Genomic DNA, 13,564 nt, shown 5'->3' on the forward strand with positions numbered 1-13,564 from the left:
ACGGTAGACCACGAGCACTTTCATTTTACCTTGCTCCCCTTCGGCCTTACCAGCGCCCCACGGGTGTTCGCGAAGGTGATGGCGGTGGTCGCAGCTCATCTGCACACGTTAGGGGTTACAGTCTTCCCCTACCTCGTCCACTGGTTGTTGAAGGCGGGCTCGCCCCAGACAGTCGTCAGCCACCTCCAGACGACGGCAGACCTCCTGCACCTGCTGGGGTTTTCCATCAATGTCCCGAAGTCACACCTGTGCCGCTCTTAGAAGCTCCTCTTCATCGGAGCGGTTCTCGACTCGGCGCAGTTTCGGGTTTATCCTCCAGAACAGCGGGTACGGGACATTCAGGCTCTGATTCCACTCTTTCGGCCTTTGTCCCGGGTCTCGGTCAGGTTGACGCTGCGGCTTCTGGGGCTGATGGCCTCCTGCATCCTTCTGGTGCATCACGCCCGGTGGCGGATGCGGGCTCTGCAGTGGGACCTCAAGTTTCAGTGGGCCCAGCATCAGGGCAACCTATCCGACCATGTCTTGATCTCGGAGGGCACTGCGAGACAGCTGCAGTGGTGGCTCACGGACCGCGATTGGGTCAGCGGCAGATCCCTCTCCCTTCCCCAACCGGAGCACGTAGTTGTGACGGACGCGTCCCTCCAGGGCTGGGGAGGCCACATGGGAGAGGCAGAGATCAGAGGCCTCTGGTCTCCGGCGGAGTCCCGGCTCCATATCAACCTTTTGGAGCTGCGGGCCATTCGTCTAGCACTGAAGGCATTCCTCCCCTCTGTCCGGGGGAGTGTAGTGCAGGTGTTCACGGACAACACCACCGCCATGTGGTACTGCAGCAAACAGGGCGGTGTGGGGTCGTGGACCCTTTGCCAGGAGGCTCTGCGCTTCTGGCAGTGGCTGGAACATCAGGGCGTGACCCTGGTGGTTCAACACCTGGCAGGTTCTCTGAACGCCAGGGCGGACGAACTCAGCCGTCGGTGCATGATGGATCACGAATGGCATCTGAACTTGGACGTGGCGCAAGGCCTCTTTCAGCAGTGAGGAGAGCCTTGGTTAGATCTATTCGCCACCGAAGAAAACGCGCAATGTCATCAGTTCTGCGCGTTGGAATTTCCAAGGCGGCACTCGCTCGGAGACGCTTTTCGTCGCGTCGCGAGTGGAGTTGCGGTCTATTGTACGCCTTTCCGCCTATACCACTTCTGCCCAGAGTGCTGAAGAAGATCAAACGCGACCGGGCCCAAGTCATCTTTGTGGCTCCAGACTGGGCACGAAGGTACTGGTATCCAGAGCTAATCAGTATGTCAGTCGATCCCCCGGTTCGTCTGCCTCTTCAGGTGGACCTACTGTCGCAGCAGCAGGGGACGGTCCTCCACCCGAGCCTGTCCAGTCTCCACCTCCATGCTTGGAGATTGAGCGGCGACAGTTGAGGCCGTTTGACTTGCCTCCTGAAGTCTGTAATGTCATTCTGGCAGCCAGGCGTCCCTCCACAAAGTCGGTATAGGCCTGCAGGTGGAACAAATTTGTGGCATGGTGCACAGCAAAGGCTGTGGACCCTCTTTCTGCCCCTCTTTCTGAGGTATTATCAAAGGCTACCTTTCTACCCTTTCAGCCTTTCTAAGGCTGCCTGATCAGCCTTCTTTGTTCAAGTCCCCTATTGTAACTCGTTTTCTGAAGGGCATCACACACATGTTCCCTCCTGTTTTGTTTGTGATGCCTCAGTGGGACTTGAACCTTGTTCTTATGTTTCTGATGTGCGCTCCCTTTGAGCCACTCCACAACTGTCCTCTCCGCCTTCTTACTCTGAAGAATGCTTTCCTGGTTGCCATCACCTCTGCCAGGAGAGTGAGTGAGCTCCAGGCTCTTTCATGTACACCCCCTTTCCTTTCTGTCCATCCGGACAAGGTTGTGTTGCGGACTAAGCCATATTTCCTGCCCAAGGTTGTCACGGCCTTCCATATCGGGCAGTCTATCACATTGCCCACCTTCTTTCCGCCACCGCATCCCTCTAAAGAGGAAGAGCGGCTCCACCGTCTGGACCCAAAACGTGCGATTTCGTTCTATTTAGATCGCACACGCCAGTTCCGGGTGGATGACCAACTCTTTGTTGGTTACGTAGGCGCTAAGAAGGGACGGGCGGTGCACAAAAGGACCATCTCTCGTGGATCATCTTGTGCATCCAGGCGTGTTACTCCTTGACTAAGAAGGAACCCCCTGTTGGGCTGAGGGCTCATTTCACTCGGGCCACGGTGACTACGACTGCCTTAGGCCGAGCAGTGCCCTTGCAGGACATTTGTCAGGCAGCTACGTGGGCCTCGCTGCACACGTTTGCGAGACACTACTGCCTGGACAGCCAAGTCCGGAGGGATGGCTTCTTTGGCCGTTCCGTCCTCCAGGACTTTCTGGTGTGATTATTGGTTCGCAGACCCACCACCGTGGTTGGTATTGCTGGGGTATCTATTCTAAGGTAAGGAATCTATCACTAACGTGTCTCTTTCAGATGCATAAGTTACTACTTGTGTAACGATCTATCTGTAAGAGACATTAGTTAGTGATAGATTCCTTACCGACCCACCCATCCTCCCCGTTCTGCGAACCGATATCTAGGGTTAAGGTCATCCCTTTCAGGGCCCTAGTTTCAATGGCACCAGTGTTGGTTTTTAACTTAGCTCTGCGTTTCTGGCACGGAAAAGCTGTGTCTAAGAACTGACGTCATTACGGCGCCGACGACGGACGCGGAGCCACAGGCGACGCCTATCGACGCGCAAGGGTACTGCTACGCAAAAAATTCCGGATCCAGTCTGACGCCTGGGGATATTCTAAGGTAAGGAATCTATTACTAACTAATGTCTTTAACAGATATATCGTTACACAAGTAGTAACGTGTGCACCTGCACCACCAACCATCACACTTTAAATAAAGAATCCATTATAGGACACTCGTTGGTAACAATAGCTTGATAACAATAAGTATCAAGAACTACGTCTATTCAAACACCCCATTACAAGATGGTGCCCACGCATCAAGTAACACACTCCCCAATTAACATGTAATTGACTCACTGATTGACAACACACCTCCGCTATATTAGGGGGAGGGATCAACCTTCACATTTCCGGCGGAGACAGGAAGAGGCACGCAGGAGGATTGGCCCTGCTACTATGTGTGCACTGTGAGTAAAATAGAAAGGGAAAACCCTTTCAGTATGTGAGGCAACATCTCTCTGGCTTTATTAACAGCTGGGCTTTAAACAATTGTTTCTTAAAAACAAAGCCTTATTAATACATGTACTGTTTTTTTTTTTTTTGTCAAACGTGCTAAAATGCGAGTAAGGTTTGGTTTTATGCATAGTTCACGGACCCACTTAGACCCTTTTGTGACCTGATAGGTGTGGCTCTATGAAGCTGCATACGTCTATGCGGAGCACTGTGCTGTTCCCCACAGGCCTCCAAAACCATTAAATCATAATGAAACATGACAACTCCGTGCACTGTCAAGTCCCCCTAACTGTACATGGCAAATCCCTCCTGAATGCGGGGATCGTCCCTGGACTCTCTATGACAGCTACTAAGTTTTTTTTGTTTTCAAAACATTGCAGTTTTGTTTCTCAACAACAAATTTTATTGACAACAACAGCGGGATACAACGAAACCTTTCAACACTATTTTCTTTGTATTCTCTCATTTAACAGTTTCTGAGTCCCCTCACTGATCTCATGAGGTTCTGACTCTAAATGAAGGGGTGAGAAACATGATGCATTTTGTAAAAAACAAGACAACAGTGCCTAGAGGTTTGCCATCAATGGTGGGGCCTACTTTGGGGTATTATCTACCTAGACAGCTATGGTTCATATTCTTACCTTATGAATGAGCCTTTATATAGAGTCACATAAACCTGGGTACTTTACCTAGGGGTACTGTATTAACAACAGGGTAAACGTATGGCTATAGAGCTACACTGGCAAAATCTAATCATTGATCTTATACCTATTTATGTATGTCTGTCCGTATGCTGAGAAAATTAATTTTAATTATTCACATCACTGTAATTATACATGTACCTATGCCAACCTATAGCGATAATAATTACGCTACGGGTAATGCGCACCAGGTCCTCCAATGGATGACCCTGACAACCTATCATGACAAGATATTGACAATACTATACTTTTGTCCTACACTTTCTCTCTTTTCAGAAACGGTACTCCCTTCTACAAACTTGGTGGTCAGGCCGCTACTGATACTAAAATTGACCTTCCTTTGGTCCTTAAGAAGCGATTTGGTTCTCCTTCTGAGGCCACATAGAGCCCAAAACATGTTGACCGTTATATATGCTCATTATGGACATTTACCTAGCTACAGATTGACATAATATCCCCTAGAGCAGTACTACACACTTTGTTTTAACAATGACAGAGGGATCACCCTAATAAATAGTACCCACTCCTCCAGTCTCTTAACACATCACTTTAGACTTCACTGCCACTTACACCCACGCACCCTAACAGCTTCTCATCTAAAGATCTCCGATAAAGAGACCCTTTGGGGGACCCGTAGGGCATTGCAGCGCCGGCCCAACAAGGAGCAAAGCCCAAATGGTGAAGCATGACATCTTTCGGGGATCCTAGTAAATCCTCACGTGCCCCTGAGTTTTCCACTGAAATTGCGGCTGTTCCAAGCAGTCCACAGCAACATGTGAAAGTAAAGAGATCTGCAGTGTTCCAGTGGTTCTTTTAATTCTGATGAGGCCGGCACCCGCAGGCATCGACTCCATTGAAATTAAGAGGCCACTCTAAATGTTCATGCTGAAGTCTCACGTTACAACAAGGCCTGCTTTAGGATTCTGGATCCAAATCTATGGAATGGCCTCCTTTTCGATATTTGGCAGATCGTTAACACTTTTAAGAAAAAGCTTAACATGCATTTGCTCTGCTAATCCTTAAATTCTTATGAGTCTTCTTTCCCTCCCTCTTTCTCAGCCTTTTTTGATGGTGATAATTCTAGCGCTATGATGCCTTTGGGCCACAGCTTGCGCTTTGTAATAAATAAATGACTATAAGAAATCGATCACATCGTGTATCAAGTTATTATTTATTACAAAAATACATTTATAGTTAACAATTTTGTAAGTGGGTTGAATGAGCTTATCTTCTGAGTAACTGATGTTTAAATTCCGAGTATATTTTTCAGACGAGTACTTTGTAGAAGCACGTGCCTGCTTGACCTTTATATAAATGTCTTTATCATTCAATTTGAAACGTACAAAATATTCGTACTGTATATGCGTTTAGTTACTGTTGCTACGGAACACCAGCGTATTCTGAAACCTGTTGCACTGTAATTATTCATTTTTTGATCAAACTCCTGTTTAAATATAATCTGTGTAAGCGTCTAGTGAGAAAAACTGTAAAAATAAACTATGTTTAAATAAACTCCTGTTTAAATTGTATCTATGTAAGCCTCTAGTGAGAAAAGCTGAAAATAAAGTATGTAACACGTGTTTTCAAAGGACGTGGCAGCATTTAAAATTGCAGCACTTCAGAAAGCTTTAGATGACAGCGTTCAACTTTCAGAGCTGGAATTGGCCAACAAACACTACAACGAACTGACCGCCAAATACAGGGACATGTTGCAAAAGGATAATTTACTTGTTCAAAGAGCAACTAATCTGGAGCATCTTGAGGTAAGATGCAATGATTTTTCACACCTCGAAAAAAGTGAGTGTGCTGGTGGGCTAATCTAGCAAATTATGCATGGTTTCTTTAATGGGCAAATCTGTCACTTCCTTTTGTATTTCATGGAACTGTCAATTCACAGTGTAAAGTTTACATACATGAATGTCTCTGTTCTCACATGTTGGCTTAGTATCCTATTGCTGTGTACAGCGTTCTGCAGTTCTCTGGGCTAGATTTGCACTTCATAAATGTGCCTTATAATAAAAAAAAAAAACTTTTCTGCCAACCCCAATCCCAGCCATGTAACTTTTAACTGCTTATAGATTTGCTGTTTTCATCCCTAAACAGTTATTAAGAGTATTTTTGTCTATGCAACTCATATAATAAGTATATGGCCTCTTCTTTGTAGTGATATTTTAGACGAATCTAACATTAAGATGATACTGGGTATTTTAGAAGCTGTTTTTAATCTCATAGCCCCATACTCCATAAAGAGTGCTATGCGTGTGTCATGGCAAATTGCCCTGGACTGTGAGCTGTTGGATGACAGATGGCGAGTGTACAATGCATCTGGGCCTACTTGCATATTCTAGTCATAGAGTAGTGGTCTTAGTGGTACCTCTCTAGCTGTACGTTAAAGGCCTCCTCGTCCTTTGAGTGAAACCTGAACCTGAGTGAAGGGAGTGCCAGTGCAGAGATATAGACCGTATGGCTTAATATCAGTGGGGCCCAGGCAATTTGTGATCCACTTTCAGTTATTTAACCATGATGAAAAACACATTCTAGAAGCCACCTAAAGCAGGATCGTTGAATGTAGTTGGTTTACAGCAGTGGAATAATGTTGGAAAGTTGTTGAACAATGTAGTTTGCCTCTGGCAACTTCGACCTGCTACCAGTTAGGCTAATAAATGGACAAGTTTCTTACCTTCGGTAATGCCTTAGATGGTAGACCAGGATCTAGCTGCAGATTCATTATCTTTGAATCCTCCCCAGGTGCCATACTTGATCTGGAAATTTTCCAAACAGTACCTCTGCGCGTCAGCAGAGGGCATTCGCCCCCCGGAGGTGACATCAACCGAGTCCATATAAGCCCTTCCCCGACTCACCAACGTCAAGTTCTTTTGTGACTATTTCTACACTAACAATGCGGAGCCACGTAGATAAACAGCCTCTGTGCCAAAAGGGCAAAAGACTGATATCAACAATTGCAGAATGAAACAATGTTACAAAGATATTCTGTCCCCTGGGCACCCCCAATTTTTTGCTAAGTGGTACTGATGGTAACTGGCTGACTGATTGTCCCTGTCTCTGCCTAACCAGGCCCAGGGCCAATGCTATGCTGAAACACAATTAGAATACAGTGAAAACACCTACATACACTAGGGTATACTATAAGGCCCTAGTACATAACAGGTAAGGGGTATTAAAACTACCTTTAAGTCATTACTATATAATAGGACATGGTCGGGTAGAGGCTAGCAGCCCTTTCGTCACTTGCATGTCTGTACTGCTGAGAGCCTGAGGTCATTTTAAAAGCAGCCTTGTGATGCAGAACTGATTTTAAATGCAAATTGTGCCCAATCTCGACTTTGGTATTTGGTGCACTTAAAAATTGATGAACTACAATATTTTGGCATATTAAATGGTCTCCCCTAGTCCCAGGGTTTCGCGGGGGGATGGGGTCAGAACTGTAATCCAAAATTCAGCCTTCCAGTGGTCTGCACCTGGGGTAAGCAGTCATCTGGGAGGAGAGGGTTCTACGGCACAGAAATGCCAGAGCGAGGGGGAGGAGTCGTAAACCATGAGCTTCAAAGCAAGAAGGAGGCAGGCAGAAGAAGCGATGATCATCCCCTCTTAACCCAACCGTATGGCAGGCTTAAGGAATTAATGTGCAGATGTCAGGGGGAGGGAGACTATGGAGATGATCCATGCTTGGGTTGGTTTAGCTAGCTCTTGCCTCTCTACTGAAACTTCAGCCATATTGAATTTTGGAAGAATAGTGCTCTCTGGGAGACCATTGTGCCACACTTTGGAGGAAACGGTCATGTTCTGGGGTGTTTCCCTGCACCTCATTGGTCCCAAGTGCCCTCCTGCTTCGCCTCAGAGGACCCAGAATAAGTATCTGAGAGGACAGGGCCTCTTAGCTCTGCTGCTTGAAACTGAGAGAAGGATTGCAAAGCTGGAAATTTGATTTGCACCATCAGGACATGCATTGCGACTGACTGCACCTGCTGCATTATCTGGAACTACAGCCCTTTGGATGTACCTTGTTTCAAGAGGAATAAAAAGTGGGCTCCCTGCAAACTACAGGTTAAAAGAGCACACCTGCATCGACTCCACCTAGAGTCTCCTACCTGGATTGCATCCAGTGAACTTTTAAGGGTTTGTCTAGGTGAATTTTGGGAATCGTGGTCCTACGCTTTCCAGGACCATGAGCTTCCAGACCCTTGGATTGTGTTTTGGACTCTCAAGAGGAACTTCAGGAAGAAGTTCCAGAAGTTTGGAAAAGTTTAGAGTAACTTTGGGAAAAAACTCCATCAGGTAACTAAGTGCTAGAAAGTGTTTATTATTTAAAAATTCACTCTCAGGTTCCCTACTTTGGATTCTTTTCATTTTTGGTGTCAATTTTAAAAGAACAATATTTTAATAAAAATAATAAATTGGTGTTGGATTGTTATTGTGTGTTGTGTCTTAATTATTATGCTGAATTGTTTTTTTTTTTTTTAATACTTTACATACCTGTCTGAGAAGTTAAGCCTGCCTGCTCGCAGCCAAGCTACCAGGGGGTTTAGCATAGGAATCATTTTCTTAGACCTACTCTGAGCCCTAGACTGTTTTAGTGGTCTTATTGCCAGTGGTAGAGATATATTTACCACTACTAATAATCCACTTTCCAACAAAACAACATAAGTAATATGCAAAGAGGGAATCCAGGAGACAACAGGGCCCTCAATTCCCAGAGTAGGGAGGATGGGTGGGTCGATAAGGAATCTGCAGCTAGATCCTTTCACTACCAGATTAGGCATTACCAAAAGTAAGTAACTTGTCCATCTGATAGACATCTAGCCGCAGATTCCTTATCTTAGAATCAAATCCCCAAAGCAATACCATCCTCAGAGGTGAGGCTGCGAACAGACCTCACAAAAGATGCGCAATAGGGAAGGCGGCCCAAGGATAGAAAGGGACTAGACTATCCGAAAATTATAGGTGACGCAAGATGCTCACCAAGCGGAGCGATCTTCAAGAAGGACTATGGTAGACCAGAGGGAGTAGAAAGGCAGTAAGAGCACAGTATAGAACCAGGAAAAGAGGCAGCCAAAAAGGAAAGCAGCTTAAGATTGGGGAATGCAAAGGCACCCAGGGCAAGAGTCCACAGAGGCCAGGCCAAAAACAAATGGGTGGAGCATACATAGCGTGCTCAGCCACCGCAACACAGACAACGAAGAAAAAGCATCTACCAAACGTCGAGGAAACTATCCTGAGAAACAGAATTAAAAAAACAGACCTCCAATGATCGAATGTTGGAGAAAGGAGAGCAATAACAATGAATGCTGAAGAGCATCGATAGAGAACAACAAGAGCAGTAAAAGAAACCACCCTCACATGGAGAACTTGGAAGGTATATAAGGCATTGTCTGAAGAATGTAACAGAGGCTGTTGGACCTGGCCCTTTTTGCAGGATCATCCCTAAACATGTTGCCTTTCTTCCAACCTTTTTTCTGACATGGTGTTGGTAGTTTTAGGACTCTGAGCACTTTGGCACTGCTGTTCAGTGTAAAGTGTGTGTGCTCTCTGTGATAAATATCGTAAGATTGGTCTACACCAGTTTGGACTATTTAATTTACCTGTCAGTCCCTTGTAAAGTGGTATCTCGTATACCCAGGGCTGGTAAATTAAATGCTACTGGTGGGCTTGCAGCGCTGATTGCGCCACCCACCAAAGTAGCCTTGCAAACCTATCTCGGGCCTCTGCCATTGCAGGGCCTGTGTATCAGGATTTCCGTTGTTTATCCTCAGGATTGTTTTGATGCTCAAAAGGGGCCCTCCTCTAGATCATCCCAAGTCTGGCAATCAATCCTCAGACTGTTAAGGAGATCAAGCGGGGGAAAATTGGTCCGGAGGGGAACAGCTGGGCGGATGAAACTGGAGACCTGTAATACATACAAAGCACGAAATAAGTGGTATGCCACCTGAGGTACCAACACGCTATACTATGAACATGATAGGCAACACCTCACCTGTAATGCAAACAGGAATGCTGTAGTAAGAGTGAACTAGAACAGGCTTCTTCTCATTCCCTAGGTATGCCTATAGCAACAGAGAAAAGAGAACATATTTATCGGGCTTCCCTCAACCCCTTTAATAAGCCAGTGTAGTAAGGAAGGGATGATGGAGCATACCTACCCTAATCAGAAATGAGGAGGACAAGGAAGCCTTGAATCAACTCAGAATGACGATTATATCACTCTTCTCCAAAGGAATAAACGAAAGTAAAGTGGAAAGCACTGGTTACATCACCAAAGGTTCATGACATCCCCTCCGAGGTGTGACTCTCAATAGTGGAACTCAGGAGTCCCAAATAGGGCGTACTAATGATAACACACACCCTTCTTGATTCATACACACCTACGCACAGAAGTCTGTGAAATGGTTTCTCTGATAACAAAGTACAGAAAAGCAGCCCAGAACAGTACCAAAGAAAATCACTGTTTGTTGCAGATACTTCTCTGCAACTGCAACTCCGGGATATGACACTCTCGAATGTTAAAGGTACAAACCCCTTGGTGTTTCGAATAGACAGAGAACAAACCCCCACTGAGAAAACCTGAAACGTGGGTTCTGTCAGTTGCGGGCGCTTCCTAAGCCCCACCAAGTAATCCGGCGTTGTTAGAGGCACAACGAATGAGCGTAGCGGGTGTGTAGAGGGTCCCACCCGAACGTTACCAGGAGGCAAGCACCCTGCAACCACCTCGGGCGCTTCCAAAGCCCCACCAAGTTAGCCAGCAACCAGGTTCACGGAACAACTCCGACAAGCCAAGAACAAAGAATAATCGGCAACGCGTCATCTGTTAGTGTCGTATTATCCTGTTTCCTGTCGCACGGCGTCATACCGCCGCGCCGCGCTCGGCATCATGGGAACTGTAGTTTCTGATCCCGCAGAGTCTATAAACCCGCAGGCAGTGATCTACCAGCGGCCGGGGAATCCTGACACTGTGTGTGCAGTGTTACTGCTGCTGAGACATGGCCCCTAAAATGTGTGCCATGTCTGTGACCCCCCTTTTACTACATGTCAGTCACTCCTAAGGTAGGCCCTAGCTAGCCCTATGGGCAGGGTGCATTGTAGGTAAAAGATAGGACATGTACCTTAAGCGTGTAACATGTCCTGGTAGTGACAAACAGCCATTTTGGTTTCTCACTACTGTGGGGCTGCCCTCCCATAGAAATGCATTGGGGATTCCCTGATAAGTGTTTCAGTGGTAATTTCTGATATGAGAGGCACAGCGGGGTCAAATTTGGTATATTTGGAATAGTAATAATAAATGCTGCGCAATGGTGTGCGCAGATTTATTATAACTATTTTTGAAATGCCACTTTTACAAGTTGGCATTTCTGTGTGCTATGTATCTGCCTGCCTGATGTTAATTGCATGTCTGACTTTTGAGTGACAGGGGCTAGTTATCTGAGTTTGGCTCCAGGAGGGGTATGGTGAGTCAGCACTAGGCTGAATAGGACATCTGCATTTGGAGTAGTGGGAGGAGTAGTCCCTGGTCCCTGAATAGGCCTGTGCCTAGCCTGTACAATGCTGGCTCCGCCCCCACACCCCCTGTGGTGTCTCATGACGAGCCCCCACCTGACAAAGGGGAAGAGGAGCCTTGTAAACAAAGTGCTCCAATTCCCCACTGAACCAGTTGCATCTTGTTCCGCCAAAGCTCTGTACTGCAGACAAAGGAAATTGTGATACAAATATAGGGGCTGTGACCCCATGACAGTGTGTTGTTCCTGTGCTTGGGGGGCTTGCTGCTGCTGGGCCTCAGGAGGAACCACCACAAGGGACTGCCTCCCTCCTGGAGGGCCCTGTGTGCTGGCCTGCCTGGGCCCAGCTTTGCCCCCTTCCCCTCTAAGGACTATTCACATCAGCGCCTTGTGAGTACTACCTTCAAATTACCAAAGAAGAGCGCGAGGGCTCTGCAGCACGGAGCTGCCACTGACTTTGAGGGAATCCTGTTGTGAGGATTCCCCCACCTGGACGCTGAGAAGAGCGGGTGCCCACTCCGTTCTATGCCTTTTTATTTCAGGCGCATGCCCACCCCGCATTGCTGAGTTATTTTGACAAGCGGGTGCCCACCCCGCATTTGAAGTTTGTTGCGGGTGCCCACCCCTCATCGTGGTGCCTTTCGCGGGTGCCCACCACGCACTGATGAGTTACTGGACGAGCGGGTGCCCACCCATCGTTTGAGGTCTGTTGCGGGTGCCCACCCTGCCTTGCTGCCGAGAGAGGCGCCGCTGAGATCTGCACAAATATCCCCACCACTGCCTGACCATGAAGCCAGGCAGCCTTGCCTGGTTGTGGGCAGGGCCTCATTGTGACCGGAAGCAGGAAGGAGCAGTCCGGAGGAAGCGGGAAGACCGGAGCCTCACAGGCTCCACATCCAAGCCACGGGTCCCAGGAGAGGGCCTGGGTGAAGTTAGAAGAGGTCCTGGTGGAGCGGGACTGACGGGGCACATTGTCGGTGCTGTCCCTGCTGCTGCGGCCACCATACCACTCAGAGGAGGAGGAAGACACGGGTGAGTGGGGCTTTAATTTGCACATGGGCGGTGCCTACCCCTGCCAGAGGAGGCACCAGAAGTGCCCATGAGGGGGAGAATTGTCGGGGCACATTGTCCGTACCCGTAGTGAGACGAGCCTAGTGAGCAGGGCTCCAATTTCCGCATTGTCGGTGCCTCCCCCCATGCTAGAGGAGGCACCAGAAGAGTCCTGGTCCCAGGGGCTGAGTGCGGAGCATTGGTTTTGTGCGCCAGAGGCACAGAGAGTGCTATTGGTTTTCTGCTCCGCTGCAGGCGGCTCCAACGTTGGGGCCACTAGAGTTTGAGTCCCAGTAGAGCTCAGTAGCCAGTCCATCGTTGTGCATTTCCACAGCTGCCCTGCAAGCGCGCGGGCAGCTGCAACGTTGGGGGCCAGTTCTTTGAAAGTGAGGAAGGAGTGAGTTGCACCCCACCCCCCATCGACTGTGCACACATTGTGTGTGCTGCAAAGGCAGCCAGGGGTTCATTTGAGAGATGCCCCCCTTGAGCCCTGACTTTCTGACAAAGGGCCTTTGAGCCCCAGTGTATGGCCAGTTGACCTGGTGGTCATTTCAGTGTGCTATGCACCATGATTGCAAAAAACAGTTGATGGACAGAATGTAGAACAATGTCATACATTCACCCCAGTACAAGGATCTGGGCCTAAATCCATCGGTTTTTTGCACTCCACACCACCCTGGGTTAGACACTGGCTATATGCAAATCAGCTCTGACCCTGTGCCTCATGGGAACAGTCCAGTCCGAACTACCAAGCCATGTCTTTCCCAGACCGGAATCAAGCATCCAAGGACCGGTTTCTGGCTATCAGCCTTCATCAGCCTGGATAGCTTGACTCCAGTGGTGTGGAGAGCCTGGGACTCACGTCTGAGCATCCCCAGCCCACTCGGGGTGAAATTGCAAAAAACACAGTTGATGGACAGAATGTAGAACAATGTCATACATTCACCCCAGTACAAGGATCTGGGCCTAAATCCATCGTTTTTTTGCACTCCACACCACCCTGGGTTAGACACTGGCTATATGCAAATCAGCTCTGACCCTGTGCCTCATGGGAACAGTCCAGTCCGAACTACCAAGCCCTGTCTTTCCCAGACC

General features: G+C 47.9%; 1 protein-coding gene across 2 annotated transcripts in view; it reads left to right on the forward strand.

Annotated features, from left to right (window-relative positions):
- Positions 1-13,564, forward strand: part of CEP290 (centrosomal protein 290) — a 1,500,249-nt gene that overhangs the window by 566,451 nt on the left and 920,234 nt on the right. For both annotated transcript variants that reach the window (XM_078678872.1, XM_078678869.1), the window contains exon 25: positions 5,501-5,674. In XM_078678872.1, coding sequence (XP_078534998.1) covers positions 5,501-5,674 — 174 coding nt within the window. The remainder of the gene's footprint in view (positions 1-5,500; positions 5,675-13,564) is intronic.

The sequence above is a fragment of the Lissotriton helveticus genome, chromosome 1_1, assembly GCF_964261635.1.
Source record: "Lissotriton helveticus chromosome 1_1, aLisHel1.1, whole genome shotgun sequence".
In the NCBI taxonomy this organism is placed as follows: Eukaryota; Metazoa; Chordata; class Amphibia; order Caudata; family Salamandridae; genus Lissotriton; species Lissotriton helveticus.